The sequence below is a fragment of the Gambusia affinis genome, linkage group LG05 (genome assembly GCF_019740435.1).
Source record: "Gambusia affinis linkage group LG05, SWU_Gaff_1.0, whole genome shotgun sequence".
NCBI classification, from domain to species: Eukaryota; Metazoa; Chordata; class Actinopteri; order Cyprinodontiformes; family Poeciliidae; genus Gambusia; species Gambusia affinis.
In genome coordinates, this window is record NC_057872.1 from 5,825,185 (window position 1) to 5,847,338 (window position 22,154).

Sequence of the window (22,154 nt, forward strand, 5' to 3'; positions counted from 1 at the left end):
TAGAACAGTGCAATGGATTAAAGGGAAGTTTGGCAGCAATGACACACATGGAAGCAGTTTGTGGAGAGAACCAAGGCGGGCCAGTGGCCAGATTTTTTATTAACAAAGGACTTCAGCGATTATTTTGAGCCGAGCCGTTCTGCAATGTTCTGCACCCGATATTTCAATAAGCAGACAGAATTATTTAATGGTTAATTTAGATAAGCCATGCATGGATCTGAGGCAGACCGCGAAGCGTCGACATTATTCCTGGAGAAAGACGTATGATAACTGGATGCTTGGCAGTAAAAAAAAAACAAAGAGATAAGTTGCTTCGGTGAAACAAATTTCCCCTCTGGACTCTGCCAAAGTTTATACAACCAGATAAACATTGTAACAATTTTTAAAAGGTTTTGGAGCCACAATAGAGAGCTTTATTCAATAGTATTGGGGAGCCTGGGAGCCGAACATGAACAAAGCAGAGTAGCAGTTTATTTCTTTATTTCAAGCTTTCACTTCACTGCACATTTTAAAAACATTGCGTCTTCTGAAATCCTGCAGAAGAATTTTATGACCCAGCCATTTTTTAAATTTTTTATTTTTTTTTAATTGTGGGCGTACATTTGTCAGTGCAAGAAAAAGAAAACCTCACATCTCAGGAGCACTCTGACATGTCTTCACAAGTCCATCTCTCAGCAGGACTGTGGCTGCCTGTTCACTTGCCACATTAGATTGAGAAGCGCTCACGTGACCCTCAGTCCGCCTTTCATCACATACAGTCCCGTCTCTCAAAGCCGGTACGGTACAGCCAGTTTACCCAAATATTTACTGTACAAAAAAAAAAAATTAAAAATTAAAAAAAGGTGACGAATTGAACGTAGAGCTGAGCGGGACCTTTAACCAACTGTCTCGCTGCTGTTTATACAGTATCTGACCTGTGTTTATTATGCGGACTGTGTTAACACCGCTGTGAGGCGGAGAGCGGATCTGTCAGATCAATGGCCGCCTGTTTGGCACACGTCGGCACTGAAAGATTCATTCAGCTGTCAAAATAAAGCCAGAGGAGTTAAATTGTGGGTCTGAGAAGGCGGGGCGGATTAGTGAAGTGTGGAGATATGTATGAAAAAAAGAGAGAGAGCACTCAGAGTAACTCTTATGGTGGAGGAAAAGATTTCGTGCACCGTGAATTTGCCTGAAATGAGTCAATCAGAACGTAGGAGAACCCTGGTAAGGTATGAATCTGAGCACTGCGTTAGTAGACCTCTCTGTATTGCTGTTTTGCTCCAAATCAACTAATAAGAGTTTTTGAAATTATACTTAAAAACTTATGGGCCAAAAAGAAACTAACTTTTGCTAATGTAGGTCTCGGTCAAATTTGTGCCGATTCAGGTCTGGATTGATTTCACTCTACAAGGTCATTGGACTGAACGAGCATGTTGAGTTAAGTTCTGGGTCAAAGTGAACGGATTCACTTTTACTTTTACTCTAATGGTCTGGCAGTGAGGCACAACCTCACCTCCGTGACTAAGGCCTGGTTCACGTGGCAAGATTCTAAACCTGTCGACCGATTTTCAGAACTTCAGAAAACTCACACGACAATAAAAAATAAAATCTTAGGTATAACAGGTTTGGATGTGCTGTGAGGCCACGTGACAGAAGCGATGCACCACACACTAAACCGATTTTCTCTCACTGACATTCAGAAGGCGGATGGAAAATCTCACCAAACATGTCAAGATGATAGTGGAGTACTAGAGGATGTTATTTCGCTGGCTGCTTTTCTCACCCCGCAGCCAAACTGCAATGGTGTAGATTCCTGTTGTCTTCCAATCCACAGGTGGTCGGCCCAATCCTTATTTGATGTTACTAAATGTGACGCCGTGTGGACTCTTCCGAGACACGGCTGTTTGTGATTTGCCAATAGATTGTAAACCGATCCTCCATTTGGGGAAGGGAGGGACTTTGTGTCACTATATTTATAAGCTGTAATTCGTGCAAATAAATGAAAAATCTTGCATCCTGCATGCAGGTCGTGTGTGGGTTCTCCCTCTGTAGAGATATTTTTTAAACAGTCAAGAACGGTGTGGTAGCTAATTTGGGATTAGCGTTCTTGTGTTGGGATCCAGAGGCAATAGGGAGGCACTCGGCTAATTGGGGCCGAAACTGGAACAGTCTAATATTGTCACAATGTTGCTAATTTGGGATTAGCACTCTGGTGTTGGGATGTAGCGATCTGGTTGAGGACCAGCTTCTTCACTATTTATTTTAGAATTGCACAAATGTGAATTCAGAGTAAACAAACATGGCCCACTGGGAAGAAGAAATAGCAACAGTTTATGGACTATGCTTAACAGAGAAAAAAAAACAATATTTGACCTCTCTGACATTCACTGGACTTTCTGGTGCTTCGTCTTCTTTATTTAGAATCTCACCTTAGTTTTTGTCACCTCGGTTTCTGATCAGCGACGCATCACGTGCAACGCCACACGCGCTGCGACATTGGGCCAAGACAATCTAACATGTTGAATATCCTCAGTTTTTAGGAACGTTAGGGCTAAACTTCCCAAACATCTCTGCAGACCCCACATGTCCTGGACCCAAACAGTTCAGACTTTTACCTTTACAGCAGTACTTGCAAACACAGTCACCATAGAGAGTCTCTTCCCTCTCTGATGGTCTGTCTGATGAACACCATGAACACAATGCAGCCACAGCAGTCGGCTACTCCACTGTGAAATAAAATAGGTGCACTACACTACAACAACTTCTCTCTTTCTTTTTGTCTCCTTGTATATAAAACAGCCATACATACCTGCAGATACATATATTCAACATTTGCTACTTTGTTGTATTTCCTCTAAAGTTAATTTTTTTGTGTGTTTGTATGCTGCAAGTCCCTGAAAGTGAAGTAAAAAGTCATTGTTTGTGCGCACAATCTTAGCCAATAAAGTTGATTCTGACTCTCATGTGAACTCTAGCGACCATTGGTCTCAGCTTCTCTGTGAACAGACTGCTTCACCAGGGTGAACTGAAGTCATCAGGACAACCCAGACTTTCACATTAGGACACAGCATTGTGTTCTCCTCAACATGGCAGCCTGTCAAGGTGGACGAGGCTCTGCCTTTCCCTTCTCCACTTCAACAAACTGGGTCAGAATATTTTGGAGCTAGAGCTACCCGATTTCTGTCCCAACGGCCAAGAAGCTTCTGGAGTCGACCTGCAACCAACAGGCCTCAACCATGTCAAAGGAGAACCTCCAAAAGGGAGCAGAACGGGATGGATGAGAGCCACTTTGAATTTGACTCGTATCAACTGAGTTTCTTTATGCAGCTTTCTGATAATTCCTTGCCGGCTGTCACTGACGGCGATTCCAAAATGTCAAGAGATTTTGACATTTTGACAGTCATCTTCAGCCTATATTGCTTCAGCCCTGTGATCTCGGTGTTCTTTCTTTTAGCACTTCTTTCCCCGTGACATAAATCAGCCGACACATGCCGCCTGTAAATCCTCTCGATGATTAACTTCTCACTTCAAGGAAAAGTCTGCCACAGCTAATTCAAACATTTGTGTCGCCACATGCAGCAAGAGCTCTGCGAGGTTCTCGGCGGTGCGGCGTGCGCTCGCGCATGTGTATGTGTGTGTATGTGTGTGTGTGTGTGTGTGTGGGAACGACTTGGAACCGCGAGTCTGTATGTGGGTCGGGCACGAGGGCGAGAAGAGTTGTAAAGCATGTGTTAGAAAGTTTCTTGAGTAGGAAAGAAAAATACAGTTTGGAAAACACGAAGAAACAGCTGTCGGAAAGGCGGCCAATGGCTGACGGAGGTTGAGTTCAGCTTGGGTGATGCTATAATGCAATTTAAAGGAGGTGGGCGGTCGACAATGTAGTTTGCTCCTTTGTGGGCTTTGATGCAAACTGTGAGATTTCCAACTCTGCAAACCTCAGGGTCTATTTAAAGCATCCAAACCCCTGAACATTTTAGCTTTTTTTTCCAATTTTCTAGGGATTTTATACGCACTAAGTCAGAAAAGGTCAAAATGGAGGATGGCGCATGACAATGCTAAATAAAATAAAACAGGCAGAAAGAGATGGGAAACACTCAGCAGTCCAGATTCACCTCAGTCCCGTCTCTGACAGGCACTTACTTGTGTGTGTTTTCATTGGCCAGTGACTCAGTTCTCCTAAAAAAAAAAAAATAAGAAAGGTATGTTTCATTAGCAACGAGCAGCAACAAGGACCACACCCATGCAAGGACATGAAGTGCGCACGCACACACTGATCACCACCCAAGTGGACGCGAATGTGGGTATCCATCATTGAAATGACGGCCAGGTGTGCCGACCACCCTGAAGCTCCATGCAGCAGAGGGCGCAGGTGTAAATTCAGGAGTGGCGGACTGGGGAGAGATTACACGGAGATAAGCCTCAGCTCCAAAGGGGGCCAGATGTGCGTCTCGGGCCTCTCCGTCTCTTACACCGGACTCCTCCTCTCTGCCGTCATTACACGGGTTTTTTCCGTGTCGCTTGCGAGTTCGCCGAGACTTCGGCTTCTTGTTGTGTTGTCCTTCTTGCTGTGAAGCCAAAGATCCAGGCTGACTTCTGTTCTTCAGGCCTTACGATGAAAGTAGTCGGGACAAAACAAGGCTGCAGGTTCACCTAACAAGTTCTCCACTCGCTGCGTTTCCGTCGACCATATAACTGCGCAGTTTGACATTTTGAAAATAAATTTGCCTAATGGAAACAATAAAAACTTTTGGCGCTAGGACGAGGTGGGGGTTTTGTTTTGTTTTTTGGCCACTTTGAAATTGGTTGATTTTGCAAAACTGCAATGGAAACAATTTTTTGGCAACACGCAAGTCACATGACCAACAACCAGATGTGGCTTCTGGCTCAGACCATGAAGACAGGAAGTAGTGCTTATTGTCATGATTTGGTGGTGAAGGTGCAGACGCTTGAGACCCAGCTAAAGATGAATGATGATGTTTTTAATGAAGAAATAATCCCAAAATAGTCCAAAACACAGGCAGCACTGCTGAGCAGAAACCAGGCTCAACACAGCAACTGAGTATAAGAATGGACTGAGGCAACATAGGACAGAGAGGCAGGTGACACTAAATACACAAGAGGTAATCAGGGAATGAGACACACCTGGGAACAATCCAGAGGCGGACAGGACAGCACAGAGACTCAAAGGACATAGAAAACTCAAAATAAACACAGAGAAAAACACAGATCCTGACACTTATCATGTCAGCAAACTTATCCATGCGTTTCTTATTTAATGGCAACACTGCAATTTCCACAATATTAGTGAAATTTTGACAAAGTGTTGTCCGTATTTGCAATCAATTAATGTCTGTCAGCCAGAGGAGTGGAGTGAATTATGCCAGTTATCGACTCCATGCAGTCTGCTGGGCTTCCTCAGGTGGAAACCTTTTAGTATTATTTAGCATTATGTGTTTTCCAGCATCCACCCATTGAACTTTTGCTTTATGAGAGAGACCAACATTCAAGTAACTATGTTAACTTCAGTTGTTATGAAAACAGTTAAATATATCAAATATTGATTAAAAGAGATTTGTGATTTAACGCCTTGAAATTGGGCCTCTCTGTCTTTAAGAACACCCTCTGAAACTCCGCCTTCAGAGAGTCATCACAGCGTCACTCTACTAACCCTTTTACTACAGTTTGATCAGGGCTGGACTGTGAAGTAGCTCGTGTAATAAGCTCTGAGCAGATGCACAGTTCCACCAGCTATTTGCGAATTGCTGCTGGCTAGTCTGAAGGAGCTTTGTAAAGGGGATGAGGGAGGGGGCATCTCCGTGAGGAGGAGCTTTGTCCACTCAGGAGTGTTGGTAGAGCTGTTGCCTTGCAGCAAGAAGGTCCTGGGTTCGATTCCCGGCCCGGGGTCTTTCTGCATGGAGTTTGCATGTTCTCCCTGTGCATGGTGGGTTCTCTCCGGGTTCTCTGGCTTCCTCCCAAAGTCCAAAAACATGACTGTCAGGTTAATTGGTCTCTCTTAAATCCCCTTAGGTGTGAGTGTGTGTGTGAATGGTTGTGTGTCCTGTATGTCTTTGTGTTACCCTGCGACAGACTGGCGACCTATCCAGGGTGAACCCCGCCTCTCGCCCAGAACGTTAGCTGGGGATAGGAACCAGCAACCCTCCTGACCCCATTAGGGACAAAGGGTGGATAGAAAATGAATGGATGGATGGATGATCTTTTGGTCAGTTACTACTCAGTAAAGAAATTTCTTGGGCAGCTTTTACTTTTACTTGAGTTGCTGTACTAAAAAAACCCCAAAAAACTTCAACATATTTTTGAGTGCAGCTTTTGGGTCACAAATTTTTATACTTTCGAGACCCAAAAGGACAACTTTTGCACTTGAGTACAACTCCTACCCTCCTCTGGGTGGATGTGGAGTAACTGTGAAGCCTCATTTCTTCACAGTGCATCAGTGATTTCAGCTTCTGCCTGAACTGCAGGATCTGAACAGAACACTACCTTTCCCCTCAGTGCACTCTTTGGTGAGGTCCAAAACTCTTGCCCCACCCATAAGTGAACAACTTTTGTCACGGGGCGAAGAAAAAAAAAAGTTCATTTCATATCTTCTTTTCCTCTCCTCCTCCTCCTCCTCCTCCTCTCTCTCTCTCTCTTTCTTTCTTTCAGCCCTCCGCCCCTCCCTCCCTTCTCAGCATCAAGTGCAGCCTGAGCGGAGCGTCCCGGCCGCGACTTTCCCCCTTAGACTCTCTGAAGGAGGCAATGAGCGGGCAGCCGTGGCCCTGCTGATGACAGCGCGCCTGGGGGATGCAGTGACCGCCGATTGTTTGCCACCGGGATCATATTTGTGTACATCCGAGGACAACAAACAATACGCCGCGGATCTGGCATAATCCATCAATCGGATGCGAGCAGGTAGGGACGCCTGTATGGTCTCCTGCTCCCGAGAAAGCAAATCTTAACCCAAGCGTTTCTTTTTCCTTTTGATTTTATGTGTTTTTGAAGACTTTTTCTCTTAAAAAAAAAAAAAAAGATTTTTTGATTCACCTCTGACTAAGTTATTTGGATTTTTACATCACAAAAACTAAGGAACTTGTCAAGATGTCCAACTTTCATCAATTTTCATCGTGTGGTGCGTTCATGGAAGCAAAAAAAAAAAGCATCGGTTTTGTGTCTACACGCTGGAATAACTTGCATTCATCCCAGTGGTGCAGATGTCGATCAGCGGATATATATATATATATATATATATATATATATATATATATATATATATATATATATATATATATATATATATATATATATATATATATATATATATATATATATAGATATATTGGAAATTGGAAACATTAACAATAGCTTCATTTAGATAGAAAATAATACATATATTTTCCCTCATATGTTTATTGTCTTTCTAACTTTTTATGGATAAAAACGAAAGTCTGAAAATATGTCGAAACTGGTCATCACTAATTTTACTTTTAAAAAAAAGAAAAGAAAAGTGTGTGAGGTGAACAAAAGACCTGCACGCACAAGATTGAGCCTTAGAGCGCCACCTCTCGGCCACTTTGTTTTCCACCGGAGGATGAAGAGGGCACAGCCTCGTCATCCTCGTTAGCTGAGTTCAGCGGAAAAAAACCCCAGTTCGGTCGAAAATCAGCCTATTCGAAGACCAAAAAGCCATCATGGCAGAGTATCAGTTTCCACTGATTAACGGGGACGTCTCTCTCTCTCTCTCTCTCTCTCTCTCTCTCTCTCTCTCTCTCTCTCTCTCTCTCACACACACACACACACACACTCTCTCTCTCTCTCTGTATTTAGCAGCGGGAATGTGACGCTCAGCAGAAACTAAAAAAAATGTTTTTTTTAATTTTTTAATTTTTTTTTTTTTCATTTTTCTCTTTCATTTATTGAAAGTGTTTTACGGCCCTTTGCGGCCATGTATTTTATTACCAGTCTGTTGTATGCTGGTTAGATTTCAGCCGCTGGCTGTGTTTTATAGGAGGCTGTGGGCTGCAGCCAGGCCTCAAAAATGTCCCGATTACAGTCAGACTCGGTTGGAGGCGACGTCACAGTTACCTTGGAATATAAAACAATAAAATAAAAAAAGTTCAGAGAAGAAAGGGGAAGCGTACATGTGGAACTATATGCAGTTGGTCAGAGGTGGCCTGAGGTAGAGGGCAACTTTTTCTTTTTGTCTATCTCTGCTCTGGTGAGCTTGAATACACCAGTAGCAAAGAAAACCTAAAAATATCACAAACTTCTCATAAAAGTTCTATTTTAATATTACTTTAGGCCTTGCGCAGATGATGAAAGGCTTGTAGGTAATGATGGATGTAAAGATGAAATTTTGCTGGGAACATTTTTACTTTTCAACTAGAGAAGTATCCATTTGAAACCGAATTCATTTTCCGCCGTAAATGTTTGCTTTGAACCGATTTGTAGGGCAGACATGGGCAATTCACTTTTAATTTGTCTGTAAAGCGTTAACCAAAGCCGTAAATTCTCCTCCATCCAAATAACTTTCTTTTCCAGCGTTTGAAATCGGCAGGCTGACTTCACAGCCGCAGCCTCGCCGATGAATTTCTTTCTTTTTCCCTTTTTTTTTTTTTTTTTTTTTTTTTTTTACCGCTTTTCTAGTTCTGCGATCGTCTGTCGAATCTATTACAACACACCCCCAAGTTAACGCACGCATGTGTGGACTCGGTGGGGAGGAGGTTGACACTCCTGGGGATAGGAGGCAGCAGAACACCGTCGGTCTTCATAGTCTCTCTGTGTTTGGTGCCATTTGTGCGCATGGAGGGCCGCATCGTGGAGCTGCAGGAAACCAGATCTGGTCATTATTGAAGGAGTCGGTTAACCATGGTGGCAAACCTCCAAGCCAATGTCTCAGCTCGTCCGGCGTCTTCTCACTGCCCTCCAGCCATAGACTCAAGGCGCAGAACACTTTTAACCGCACAGCTAATGCAGCAGCTCTGGATTTAAGCTGTAAAAACTCAGCAAAAATATAAAAGCAAACGCTACTGACTTATATATAATACATATAAGTGTGACACACACACAACCCTGACCTGCTCTGTTACCGTTGAACGCTGGAGCCGCACTGCCTCCCTGTGGCCATGAATGGAATTAGCTGCGTTTCTTTTTAGTCACTGAATGTCAAGTCAGGTTTTAAAGAAATTTAGGAATCACTAAAACACAAGTAATTCAGTAAATATATACATACTTACATGTTGGTTCAGGGTTTTTGGAGGTGGTGTCTTATTTGGAATAAATAACTTTATTTCATTTAGCAGAAACCCAGACTACCTTCAATAAGACTGAATCCAACATCTAGTCATTAGAGAACTTAGTTGGGCGGAGCCAGGACTAAAGCATAGTACCCCAAAACATTAGAAGACATAAGAAAACAATGCTTCATAAATTGAGGTTAGGAAAGTTTACACGTCTTTAGTTTTACATGAGACAGTTGTTATATCTGCAAATACCTTCCATGTTTTGTTCTAAGAATGTTTCATAGAGGAAGATCCTCAGAGACAGACCACCTCCTTCTTTCATTTCCTGCGTAAATAATTATCAGTTTCAGTGTACATATCAACTAGAAGACAAAGTGTCAACAGTTTAAGGGGTTAAACAAACACTGTTCATAAAAATAATGATGATGTTTCTCAAATAATATTTTCTCTTATGGAGTTATTTTAAGATGGTAGCATTCCACTTCAAAATGGGACCGACCTGGACTAGTTGTTAGTGAAAATGCCTAAGGAAATATCTACTGCTTTGAATGTTTTTAGCAAAACCTATCATAAAAAAAATTGTAAGTATACCCTTCAGGCTCATATGTTTGAGCAAATGTGCTACATTCACCAAAGTATTAATAAATCTATACCAAATATGTGTGCAGAAGCTCACTGTAGTGTATTTGCTTGTATATCTTAAATGCCACAATGTTAGAGTGGCCCCAAACCCTATGATTCAAAAGTTGGTTCTTGTTGGTACCTGTGAATGTCAGAAGTATTAATGTGTGTAAATTAATGTGTTCATCTCTGGTTCTCTACATTTCAGAGCCAGGCCCAACTTAACTATGGGCCCTATACCACTTTGCATCCTGCTTCCAGTGACGGTGCTGACTGCGGTGGTGGCTGTAACTGCTGAGGAAAACACAATTGACGACCAATACACCTGGCCCCAAGGGAAGGTGCCGCTGGTAAGGAAACGACGCACTGTGCCCCTCAGCAGCCCCAGCTTTGCAACTCACCCTCAACTGGAGCTGAGTGGCACCTGTGGGATCGAGTGTCAGCGCCACATTCCCTCGCCTTCCCTGAATGATTTGGAGCAGTTCCTATCCTACGAGACGGTCTACGAGAATGGCACACGCACGTATACCTCCGTTTCTGTGCATGGCCTCAATGAAGTCACTGTCTGGTCCAGAAACACTTCATCAAGGTCCCGTCACAAGCGGGAAGTGTACGGCACAGATACTCGCTTCACCATCGCTGACAAGCAGTACTCCACTAAATATCCCTTCTCCACCTCGGTGAAGATATCTACAGGGTGCTCTGGGGTGCTGGTGTCACCCAAACACGTGCTGACAGCTGCACACTGCATCCACGATGGAAAGGATTATCTAGACGGAGTTCAGAAGTTGCGTGTTGGCATTCTGAAAGAGAAGAGCAGACGAGGAAAGGGAGGCAAAGGAAAGGGAGGGAAAGAAAGAGGCCAAAGAAGAAAAGGGGACAAAGGTAAAGAAGAAGGACTGGAAATGGAGGAAAAGGGCGGTAGAGGAAGAGGAAAAGGCAAGAAGATCCGGAGTCGTCGAAGTGTTGACTCTGGCAAACCTTCATTCAAGTGGACCAGAGTCAAAAAGACCCAGGTTCCTAAGGGTTGGTTTAAAGGTGTGTCAGATGGACTGGCTGCGGATTACGACTACGCCGTTCTCGAGTTGAAGAGAGCCCCTAAAGTCAATCACATGGATCTAGGTGTTATACCTTCCGTTAAGAAGCTCCCTGCCGGTAGGATCCATTTCTCCGGCTTTGACGATGACCGACCCGGTAACTTGGTGTACCGGTTCTGCTCTGTGTCTGAGGAATCCAATGACTTGTTGTATCAGTACTGCGACGCCAAACCCGGCTCCAGCGGCTCAGGAGTTTACATCCGCCTCAAAGAGCCGGGCAAGAAGAAGTGGAAGAGAAAGATCATTGGGGTTTTCTCTGGTCACCAGTGGGTTGACGTCAATGGGGACGGGATGCAGCAGGATTACAATGTGGTCGTGAGGATAACGCCGCTCAAGTACGCGCAGATCTGCTACTGGGTCCATGGGGACTCAAGTGAGTGTCAGGTAGCCTAAAACAACATGGAAACTCCCCACTTTTCTGCTTCTTACCCATCAGCTCACACCATAGTTCCTCCTTACAGACTTCACCTACATTAACACATCACCTAGTTTCACCAAGCAGAAACTAGGCGACTGCTTCTTCTTCTTCCCCTTCCCATCTTTTACCTTGTGTGCCTCCTTATGACTCTGCTACAGTGATTCAAGTGAAGAAGTGGCGACAATAGGAACTCATCAATGCATCAAAGGAACTGTGGCTTGTCAGTTGTCTTTATTTATTTGTTTGAAATATATATGGGAAAAGAAATCCGCTTTAAGTATTTTAAGTCTACTTTGACAGTTTTCAAAAATAAATTGACCTCTATGGTCGTAGTACAGTAAATGGTTTATAGTGTAAATCACAAACACCTGCAAGGTATTATTATTAAAGAAAAGGCCTCTCCACCACTGTAAGCATAAAATGTGGTAATTGGCAATAACAAGACGCCCAAAAACCAACTTAAATACTTTATTTAAAAAAAAGAATGGCGTAGCTGGAGATGGGCACCAGCAACCCTCCCGACCCCATTAAGGGACAAGGGTGAACAGAAAATAAATGGATGGATGGATGGATGGATGGATGGATGGATGGATGGAAAAAAAAGAATGGTATGACAATTCAGAGAAAACAAAACAATTAATAAGCTGATAATTTGATTTGTGTATATCTCGAACATTGTATTAGATGTTCTGTTTGACACTTATCTTTTAATGAGTGTTTTTCTCCTTCTGGATGCTTTTTAGAAGACGTTTTTTTTGTATGATTTGTCTCATCCTCTTTCTTCTGTTCTTGCAGTACAGTGAAATGTGGTTTCATTGTTGTGCACATAACTATAACAGAGAATGACGTGGTGCTAATTTATGGGACTGTAATCTTTTTGTTTCCGTTCCGGAATGACTTAGAAAATATTTTTGGTGGCCTAGTACTGTAACTTTAAGCTTAAGGTGAGGCTACATGTTTGCGTTACATTAAGACGGAACCATTCAACAATTTACTTGAGCTGTTTTTATTTCTCTATTTTAAGGGTAACATTTTTTTTTTTAAAGTCACTTTGTTTTTATAGAAGTAGTTTAAGATTAAATTTAATATTTCTGACTTGTTCCTGTTGCTTTTACTCCAAGGAAATGCAAGACTGTCCTTTTAAATACCAAATATCTGCAAGTAATTATTAGCGTTGAAGTCTACAAGCCATTAAAACCAAGATTTCCCTTTGCGTGTGTGTGTCTATGTGATGAAAACAAATGCATCTAATAAAACAGCAAAGAGTAAGATGCTATATAAGGTTTTTGGCATACGTTAAGTGCAATGTTTTGGCAGAAGAATCTCTGCCAAATGTTGAACAGAGTGGCGGAAGTGTTATGATTAGGTGCTACAACATTTCTTCAGATACTCAGATTCAGAAAAAGATTTGACTGGGAATGGGCCTCAACAGAGATTCGTATGTTTGTTTTTAGCAAGATATTCACTAAAAGTGGCATAAATGGGAGACATTTGGTTACACAAACAGAGCAAGTTTTGAACATGCGTATGGATAAACATGCTAGGTTGTTAGTAGCCTCTGACACAAAAGATTTTATCCATTTATTCCACAGAACAATGATACATCTCTTGACATTTTGGTTAAGGATATAGTTATACTGCGAGTGACGATGTTGTTCATTAGTACTTTTAACAGTATGAATTCCTCACAGAAAATATAAAAACAGGAGAACACTTTTTTTTTTCTGCTTCTCAGTTTAGTAAAATGTATAAGAGTGTTAATTCCACGAAGTTTGTGGTGATTAAACCAGGCGTCCACGTTTCAATTTAAGCAGGGTGCACATTAAAATGAAGCACCCCAAAGAAAGTCAGAACAGCTCAATCCGTCATCCAATTTATTGCATCTCGAGGGGCTTACATGCACTGGGAAGGGCCACTGTAAATAAAATAAATTTACAATAAAACAAACAAACAAAAGAATTACAATTCTAATAATTCGGCCATGAAAAAATGTTAATATTCTCCCATGATTTACTCCGACTCTTAACCAACATGACAGAGAACAGACACAGAGAAAGATATTTCACTTTCTGTAGTTTTCAGCACAGAAGAGGAGACTGGCGTTAAATTATGACCAAATGTATGATTACGCTCAAAGTGATTTGACTGAACTCTGGGTTAAAAATGGCAGAAAGGTTCAACTATAACCTCAAACAGAGTTCTCCAGAGTTGGAGGCTCCACAACGGCAAGCCGGATCCTATCGATTAAGAAAAGGGTCAAACACGATGCTCAGATGGAAGCAAAACAAATGTTTTGTTTAGTTTTACTACGCACCGCGGTGCTGGAGCAGGTTATGTTCACCTCGAGGCTAAAGGTACAGCGCGGTGTTTTGGCCGCTAGCAACTTCGAGGAGGATCCATCAGAGGAAAAGCCCTTGTAGCTTGTAAATAATGTCAACTTTGAAGTTTCCTAACGAGGTAAAGACATTTAGCGTGTCGTTAGGAGTCACGAATGCACATGCGGCATCGTCCTTTGATGAGTGATCCTGTGTGTAAACAGAATTTGCTTTGCTTAGAGGACAAAACACCACTACGTATCTTTAAACTTTTTCATTAAAGTAAGCTGAGCAGAGAGTGACCGAGCATTCTTTGCAAAATCAACCAGGCGTGGGATAATTACTGGTCTTTGGGGTACACCAAAGTTGCCAGAAGCCAGAGAAAACAGTGGAGCGTTTTCTCAGGCTGCCCCTCCCCAACGTGCTGCTGCAAAGTTGCCTAAAATGTGGCTACTGCACTTTTCCCTCACTTACAAGGACTTGGATATACTTCCATTTGGGGAAAATGTGTGCAGTCAAGGTGTTTGGACTAAAAACTAAGACCACCCATCACCCTTATTAGTGCTGTTGGCAAGCTGTGAGTGGGATATAGTCTCACTAACAATTAATAACAATTATATATACTTCTGCTTCTCTATAAATTGAAGAATGATAAAAAAGGATACAATTATGAGCAGGAGGAAGCTAAAAACATCTGCTAAATTAACAGCTGGATATTCTATGCTTTTGCTCTAATGCACCAAGCAAAATTAAGACAATAAATAAATATTAAAAATAATGGGGTTTTTTAAGGGAATGATGAACATTTAGCAATTTTTCAGGAGTGGAGGGATTGATAGTTATCTCTTAAATGAAAGCAATTAGAATAGGTTTAATTTCTGTTTAAGATCCAGAGAAAATACAGTGATGTGACTGAATGGTCTCTGAAAGCTATGAAATTCACAAACTGGCCCAGGCCTACAAGTCTTCACATTTTAATTACTATAATCATATTAATCTTGTCGTTCTGACCCGTCTGAGCATGGTGTTTGCTATCGAAGTTGTGAAAGTGACAAAACAGACTCTTAATATCGACCACGGGAGACCAAGCCAACGACTTTTAACGTTTCTACTCAAGGGTAGTTCAAACACACCTCTAAGAAGACTAAAGTGTAGTTTTCCGGAAGTACATAAAGTTCCAAGATATGTTCTTTAATAGAAAGGTACGCAGATAGCCACAGTCTGGAGAAATGAACCAAAATGTACATACGACTACAGGACATAAAAAGAAGAAACTATAGAAAATTAGGCCACAAGTAAAAACAAAAAGAAAAAAAGAAGAAGAAAGGACCACTTGCTGTTTTTTAATAACGGAAAATCCCACCAAGGTTGATCTTACATATACAGTATATTAATCTTTTAGTGGCGGTCTTACTCGTTTCAGTTAGTTCCAATGATGACGGCAAATAGAGGGATACTCACAAGACTTCTCACGATTTCATGTCTGATTCACTTTGGAGATTCTCCTCAACAGACGTACAACAAAGACAAAATCCTCACCAAAGAAACATCTGTACATCAAAGAGGACCTTTCCTGTAAAACATCACACACATTATGCCTCTTCAAAAATCTACAGGGAGTTTTGTTTACCAATATCATCCAACCAACATGGGAACACACACAAGCTCCTCCCCCCCTCAGTAAGGAGGCGGAGACATTAATGCAATGTGGGCGGGGCTTGGGGCACCAAAGCACGTCAATCATTCAGTTCAGCACGATAAATAAATCTAAAACACATATTTCTTCACTTCCTCTCACTTACCGTCCTGAACAATTTTTATTATTTTTTTTATTTTTTTGTCAGGATTCTGTGTCATTTTGTTTCGACGATAAAATTAGTACATCGACATAAGCACAAGCTCTGGATTAAATTTCTTTTTTTTTTATCTTATATTTGTATATAATCCATTATGGTTCACTTTCACAGTTTGTGCTACAACATCACACAGGAGAAGTTGGGTCATGGACAGGTGAGGAGGAGAAAAGGAGGAATGCAACATTGCTGGCATCTGGAGATGTTGACAGGCGCCAGGTAAACGCTGAGAAGGCTCTGATCCAGAAAGAAAAGCAGCTGGGAGACAGGAAACACAAGATTTCAACATCAGACTTATTCATCTTTTTTGCTTTCAATAAAGTGAACGTCCTTTGTTTCTACATAGCACATAATTGAGCACTTTGACATTTAAAAAAAATAAATTTGCTTAACAGAACCTTGTTTTTTGGTAAAAGTTTTGCCGCTGATGAGATGGGGTTTTTTGGGGGGGGACTGAGTCAAAACTGATTTATTTTGCAAAACTGCAATGGAAACACTTTTTTTATTTTTTTTGCATCACACGAATCAGATGATCAACAACCCGGATGTTACCACTGGCGCAGACCATGAAGAAGACAACAGCAACAGGAAGTAGTTAGAGGATAACGGTACGGAGTGTTTTTTAATGACGTGAACAAATTTATTTATCAGATTTTAATTACATTTCATATGCAATAGAAACACCACAATTCTGAAATTGTGTTCTTGCGACATTAGCAGAATATTGACAAAGAAATGCAGCTGCTTATGCTAACGCTTTGCATACTTTTACAGATGACTATATAAGAGCACCACATCCATATTTTATTGTTCCCCATATTAAACAAATGAAACTGTAAATACCTTTTCTTTTGTTGCGATATTTTTTTCAAATATCGGAACTTGTAACTTTAGATATGGATTAAATCACAGTCACAGTGTTAAAAAAGACATTATGATTAATTAATAGAAAGAATTGTGAAACACAAATGTTCCAGGTCTCTACTCAGAGTGCCAGCACCACCTACTGGTGACATGCTGTATGTCACTGCAAAAGTATGAACGATGGAGCCTACCAGTGGCTTATGGTTACTTTATTCAAGAAGAAGAAGAATAAAAGACATCTCCAAACTCAAAGTATACACAGCATGGAAATATAAAACAGATTTTTCTACCTGGGGTACTATAAGAAGTCCTTGAGGTCGAGGTCTGCCAGAGGATCCTTGGGCTTCTTGGGGCTCTGATTTGCAGGTCCTGAAGAAAGCTAAGACAAAACCAGGCAAAATGGATCCTTTAAAGCATGAGATTTTCACCGAGATACACAAAATATTTGTAAGCCCCTGTTATCATTAAAACACGAAGGAGGTTTTATGTTAAAGAGAAAAATCTGTTTTAATATTCAGTGCCTTGGAGCTTCTTTTTTTTTGCACCCAAGCACTGTTTTTGTGAAAAGTTTGTTTTAGCAGCGTTATGTCGCAGACAGAAGAGCAATGCTTCTGAAGCACATTTTTTTCTTGGCTTTTTAAAAAAAATGTTTTTATTCCCTCTCTTATAAATGCCAGCTTCATATTGAAGGGGTCCTGGCTTTGCTGTTATTTACGTTCCCACTCCCAACCTAAAATGATCCAGAAGCCAATTATCCCCTACAAACCAGCATTAAAAGTGCTAATTTTAGCACTTTAAACACATAAAAGTGCATTAAAAGTGCAGTTTTTAGTGCACTTTAATTTCTTACGTGTCAAGAAATTTCTTGACATGTAAATCAAGAAATTTATTTGACCAATGGGGTCAAGGTGTTTTGCTGTGGTACGCAGCTGAACTTTTCTTTACAAAAGTGTGTGACTTTTCAAGCCAGTTGCGTTATTTTATTTAGGACATCAGAATAAACGAGGGCAGAAACAGCTATTGTGCTGAAATTTGCGTCGTTTCATCACAGGAAATCTGTCTGGTTGCACCCGGATAAAAAAAGATCAAGGTGTATGAATGCCTACTTAAAGACACTTTAATGTTTTTTATCGTATATGATGGGTTACCGGCGCCCCGGGTGCAGCTCCAGCAACCCCTGTGAACGCAGGTCTCATCATGGGCTGCCCCATCATAGGCTGACTCATCATGGGCTGCATCATTGGGACCCCTGGCCCTCCAGCAGGAGGCTGTTGGAAAGAGAATGAGATCAGAGATCATTACTATTTATAAATGAATTACAAATATGTTGTATTTTAAACAGTGATTCAATTGTTTTCGCCAATTCTCTAAGCACAGACATTAAGAAGCTCACCATGCCAAAGCCAGGCTGTGCGCTCAGTGTTGGCACCATTGGCGCACCAGGGGGCGCTGCTCCTGGCGCACCGGCAGCCTGAACATCCAGACAGATTATTTAGTTCTCAGAGCATTTTGGGTCAACAAACTCTATGAAGTTAGAAAATAACCACAAAACGGGTTAATTTCAGTAGTTCGGTTTGAATTTGATATACAGAAAGCGACACATTTCAAGCATTCGTTTCGCCAACTGTGAGGGTCGATGATTGTGGCTGACAGCTAATAAAAAAGCCAAAAATCATTTTCCGAGAAAAATGGTTTTTGAGAAAACTGTAAATCAGGATGAGAATAAACTTTACTGATTTGTCGACAAGCTACTGTTTCCAAAATGCTAGATATTAGCAAAGATAAATATGAACAGTAAATTTATATTAAAAATATACATTTTATAAGTAATTTAAAAATGACCAAAATATAACATAATTTAATGAATTAAAATAACAATAAAATATTAACAAACAGAACATTTCCACTTAAAAAAAATCCTGATTGAGTTTTCTGGTTATTGTATATTTCTGGACTGGACTTTGGGTTTTCATTTGCTTTGAGGCATAAACTTCAAGATTTACAGAAGTATTAATCAGAGCGTCAGTAAAGAAGCCATTGTGTATTTTTCTGTGTGCTGTGAGAAGAAAGTAATTTGTGGTGTTATATCTTCTGTTTTAATTTACTATTTTAATGAACCTCCATTTCTTATGAGCTGCCAAGCTGATGCTGCTGGTCAATTAGCTTATGCTACAATCTGGCACAGCGCATCAGATGGGGGCTTTTATGTTTGATTCGTACTTTGTCCCTTTCTAAATAAAGTTTAGCATCATTATTAAATAAAGACTTGAAATAAATCACTTTGTGTCCTGACTCTAAATATGAATTCCACTTTTCTGAGACACACATAGATGCAAGTATATTGTTTAATCTTTTTTTTTTTGCTAAGCTTTTACAAAAACGGCTTAATTTTTTTTTGACTCACTGCAAACTCCTGGGTTTCCTTAGACAGAAACTTTTTAAACTACTTTGAATAATTAATTGTGCATACTGTTTGGTAACTAGGACCAGTAGGAATGTTTGTGTGAATGAATTGAAAGGATTTTTCTGTGAAGAGCCTTGAGACGACATTTGTTGTGAATCTTTTGGAGCAAGAGAGGCTCATAAACAGCTTTTGTTCTGGTTCTGATTGTGGAGTTGCTGTTCTCACCATGGGGGCCCCCGGGGAGCCCCAGCTTGTGGGAGCGACCTGCGGCATCCAGTTGGCGCCTCCTGTCAGCTTCTTCTCACTGAGCGGATCCCTTTAAAAAAAAAAAGAAATAAAAAAATAGTTGCATTGTTAAATTCTGTCCAGATCATTTACTGAGGATTAGTCACTAACAGGATGCTTATTTTAACGGTACATTCCTGTTCTTAATCACGTGCTTACTTTTTTTTCATTCCAAGGTCTGAAAAGATGAAAGAAAACAAAGAATTACCTTACAAAACCTGCACTTTTTGTTGTTTTTTTTAAAATCATTTTCCGTGTGTCAATAGTTGCTGTCTACCTCCAACCAGGTTGGCCAGCGACGAGTCCAGGTCTCCTCCGATTGTTTTGGTGGGAGGCGGGGTGGCGGGCGGGAGGGCTGATATTCCTCCTGGTGCGCTGGGGGTCCCTGTGCTGCCCGCCGTGCTGCCTCCGGTGCTCTGGGGCGTCACCGCCGGCATCAGCAAGTCGCCTAGGCCGCCGAACACTAGCGGAGAGTCGCGGGGAAAACCGAGAAACGATTACCGACGTGTGACTGCAGCATCCGGCCAAAGGCAGGCAGAGGGCGGAAACGTGGGAGCAGGGACAACACAGGGACGGTCCAGCTGTGGCAGCATCTGCAGACAAGCTGTGCATGGCAGCCACCGTGTCACACCGAACTGAGAATGCAACGGAGCATTCAAGGCTACGCAGCGGCAGCAAGTGCAACCGCGTTGGGTAGAAACATGAAACCAGGTGACATCAAGGCCATTTCACATACATTTTTGTCAGTGTTGTTCATAGAGAACACATCTTTAGTTCAGCAATAAATATTCAGCACCCTCCACACCTACTGACTGATTGCAAAATTTACTGCAGCAGCATTTCAGACTGAGACACGCAGAAAAGCCCGTTTATTGATTAACATCTACTTTTAGGCATGGTGGAGGATCTGTGATGCTGCGGGTCTGTTTCGCTTCCAAATGACCTTCAAGTCTCGTTTATGGTGAATGGCATCAGGATTTCTCCCAAATTTCAGGTAAATTCCATAAAATATTTGTAAGAAAAGTGAAAACGGGTCTTTTATCTTAACACAGGTTCAAAGTCTTTGGGCAGGTTGGCACAGATGTGTGTGAAAAAAACACAACATCTCCTCTTTTTACCTCACCATTTCAGACCTAACGCCTACTGAAGTGACGATATGACCTGGAAGACAAAACAGTAAAACGGAGGAAACATAGATCCGGATGATTGAGAAGTATTGCACAAACCCTTTGTACGCCCCATCCTGGCAAAATGAAATCCTCTCGAATCAAATCCAAATTTATTTAAATGGCATATTTGAGGACAACTGCCGTTGATGAAGAGCATTAATCCTCAAAATAGGGTGAAATCACATGAAACACTAAATTATTCTACATTTTTCTCTTAGATTATGCTGCTGAAATAAAAATGTGAATTTATTTCAAGCATGTCTATGCATCTTTATCACAAGTGTCCAGAAATACGGAGGGCACTGCAACTTCTTTAAAGAAATCCTTGTCCATGGTGAATTCATAACAACAGTACTTTCTATACCTGCAGATTTACCAAATATTACAGCTACAAGTTTGGTGAAAGGTATGAATAGCAAAAGGCCTTGGTGACATATGGCTGCCTTAAAAATAAAAACAGATAACAAAAATCTCGTCTCATGCGTTAGACATGAGCATTTCTTTTGCGGCATGCAATGGGGAGAGAGAGGGAGCACCGTCCAAACTGCACTGCAGAGTTGAACTCACCATTAACAGATTAGATGAAGCAAGCAATGACCCAGCAGAGTGGAAGAGGACAAGAAGAAGGGAAGAAGAGAAGAAGAAGAAGAGTGGGTGGAAAGTGAAGAAAGCACAGCGTTTGTGAGAGTGCAAAGAAAGTGAAGACAGAATCGGGCAGCGGTGCTGAGGAGGAAAGCAGTCAGCAGGAAGAACAGTTGTACGTCAGGAGGCCAATGGCGGCGGTGCGTTTCAGTGCCTCGCTCATGCAGAAACCAAGCCGCCAGCAGGAAAAGGGAGCGAGGTCCGCAGCTCATCGACAAGAAAACCGAGCACACCAAGCAGAGCAGCTTTACCATCAAAATGCTTTGGGTTGTTTTTATTCCTTCTCTTTATTTTTTTTTTTGGTTACACATGGCATGACAGAGGAGTGTGTTGTTAAAGGGAAACTCCTAAATTCCACCCACTTGATGCGTCAAAGCCACCGGAGGGCGCCGGCGAGGCGGACGCAGGGTCTGGCGCTGCCGCGGTCGGTGCTATCGGCACTACCGAAGCCGCGGCGGGGACCGGCGGTGTCGGGGACGGGAGCGAGGCCAGCGAGTCGAAGCCGGTCTCCAGAAGGTCGTTCTGCACCGGAGCCAGGGCAGCCGGGGCAGCCAGCGTGGGGGAGATCAGGCCTGAAGGAAAACACAGGAAGGACCCAAACCGTTCACTCTGCTACCGGACTGGATCCAATCAAGAAAGTAAAAATTTAAAGGACCAGTTTTATGTAGTTTCGAGCCACATTAGAGCCATTTTATGGCACAATAAAGTAGCTGTTACCTTCAGTTGTAATAAAAATACCGTAAATATCAACATAACATAAAAGAAATTGAACTTTGTAATTTAATGCCTTTAAATTGGGTCTCTGGCTCCTACTTTTTCTGACACTCTGCCTTCAGGGAGTCATCACAACACTGATCTATAAAGCGTTTGCATTTTTAAGAGCGTTTTCTCTGAGAAGTAGCTCCTATAATGAGCTCAGCAGGTGTGCAATTAGCAGTGTTTGCTAATTGCTGCTGGCTAGTCTGAAGGAGCTGAGTGGGGGAGCTTATATGTGGAGGAGCTATGTGGAAAATTTACACATAGCTAATTTACACGTATCATGTAAATAAGTCATGGTAGTACATTTATATCGGATGTTCATTTATTAGGGAAACAGCTTCTTTTTTTTTTATACTCCTTTGCTCACTCCTCATCTTATCCACCCAATTTCCTTTTGATTTTGTTGTCTGGTGAAGCATTTCTGTATTGTTGTTGCTGTTTGTTTATGGTGATTGTGCTGCTTTGTCCTCCTCATGTGATCTGGTGCGTCCAGATTTACCCTCTTTCTT

The 22,154-nt window shown here is 41.7% G+C and overlaps 2 protein-coding genes across 13 annotated transcripts in view; one reads left to right on the forward strand and one right to left on the reverse strand.

Annotated features, from left to right (window-relative positions):
* The first annotated feature begins 6,685 nt into the window (after positions 1–6,685).
* prss35 (serine protease 35) lies at positions 6,686–12,567 on the forward strand. Its single transcript, XM_044118167.1, has 2 exons — positions 6,686–6,891; positions 10,048–12,567. The coding sequence occupies exon 2, from the start codon at positions 10,067–10,069 to the stop codon at positions 11,327–11,329; it is 1,263 nt and encodes a 420-aa protein (XP_043974102.1). The 5' UTR covers positions 6,686–6,891; positions 10,048–10,066; the 3' UTR covers positions 11,330–12,567.
* A 153-nt stretch (positions 12,568–12,720) lies between these two features.
* snap91a (synaptosome associated protein 91a) overlaps positions 12,721–22,154 on the reverse strand; it is a 43,054-nt gene continuing 33,620 nt past the window's right edge. For 11 of the 12 annotated variants that reach the window (XM_044118155.1, XM_044118166.1, XM_044118158.1 and 8 more), the window contains 8 exons: positions 21,249–21,458; positions 19,353–19,538; positions 19,235–19,253; positions 19,016–19,106; positions 17,780–17,857; positions 17,535–17,654; positions 16,677–16,765; positions 12,721–15,780 (listed from right to left, as the gene is read on the reverse strand). In XM_044118155.1, the coding sequence (XP_043974090.1) occupies positions 16,685–16,765; positions 17,535–17,654; positions 17,780–17,857; positions 19,016–19,106; positions 19,235–19,253; positions 19,353–19,538; positions 21,249–21,458 (785 nt within the window). In that variant the 3' untranslated portion in view covers positions 12,721–15,780; positions 16,677–16,684. The remainder of the gene's footprint in view (positions 15,781–16,676; positions 16,766–17,534; positions 17,655–17,779; positions 17,858–19,015; positions 19,107–19,234; positions 19,254–19,352; positions 19,539–21,248; positions 21,459–22,154) is intronic. The other variant, XM_044118156.1, reaches the window with a different exon arrangement.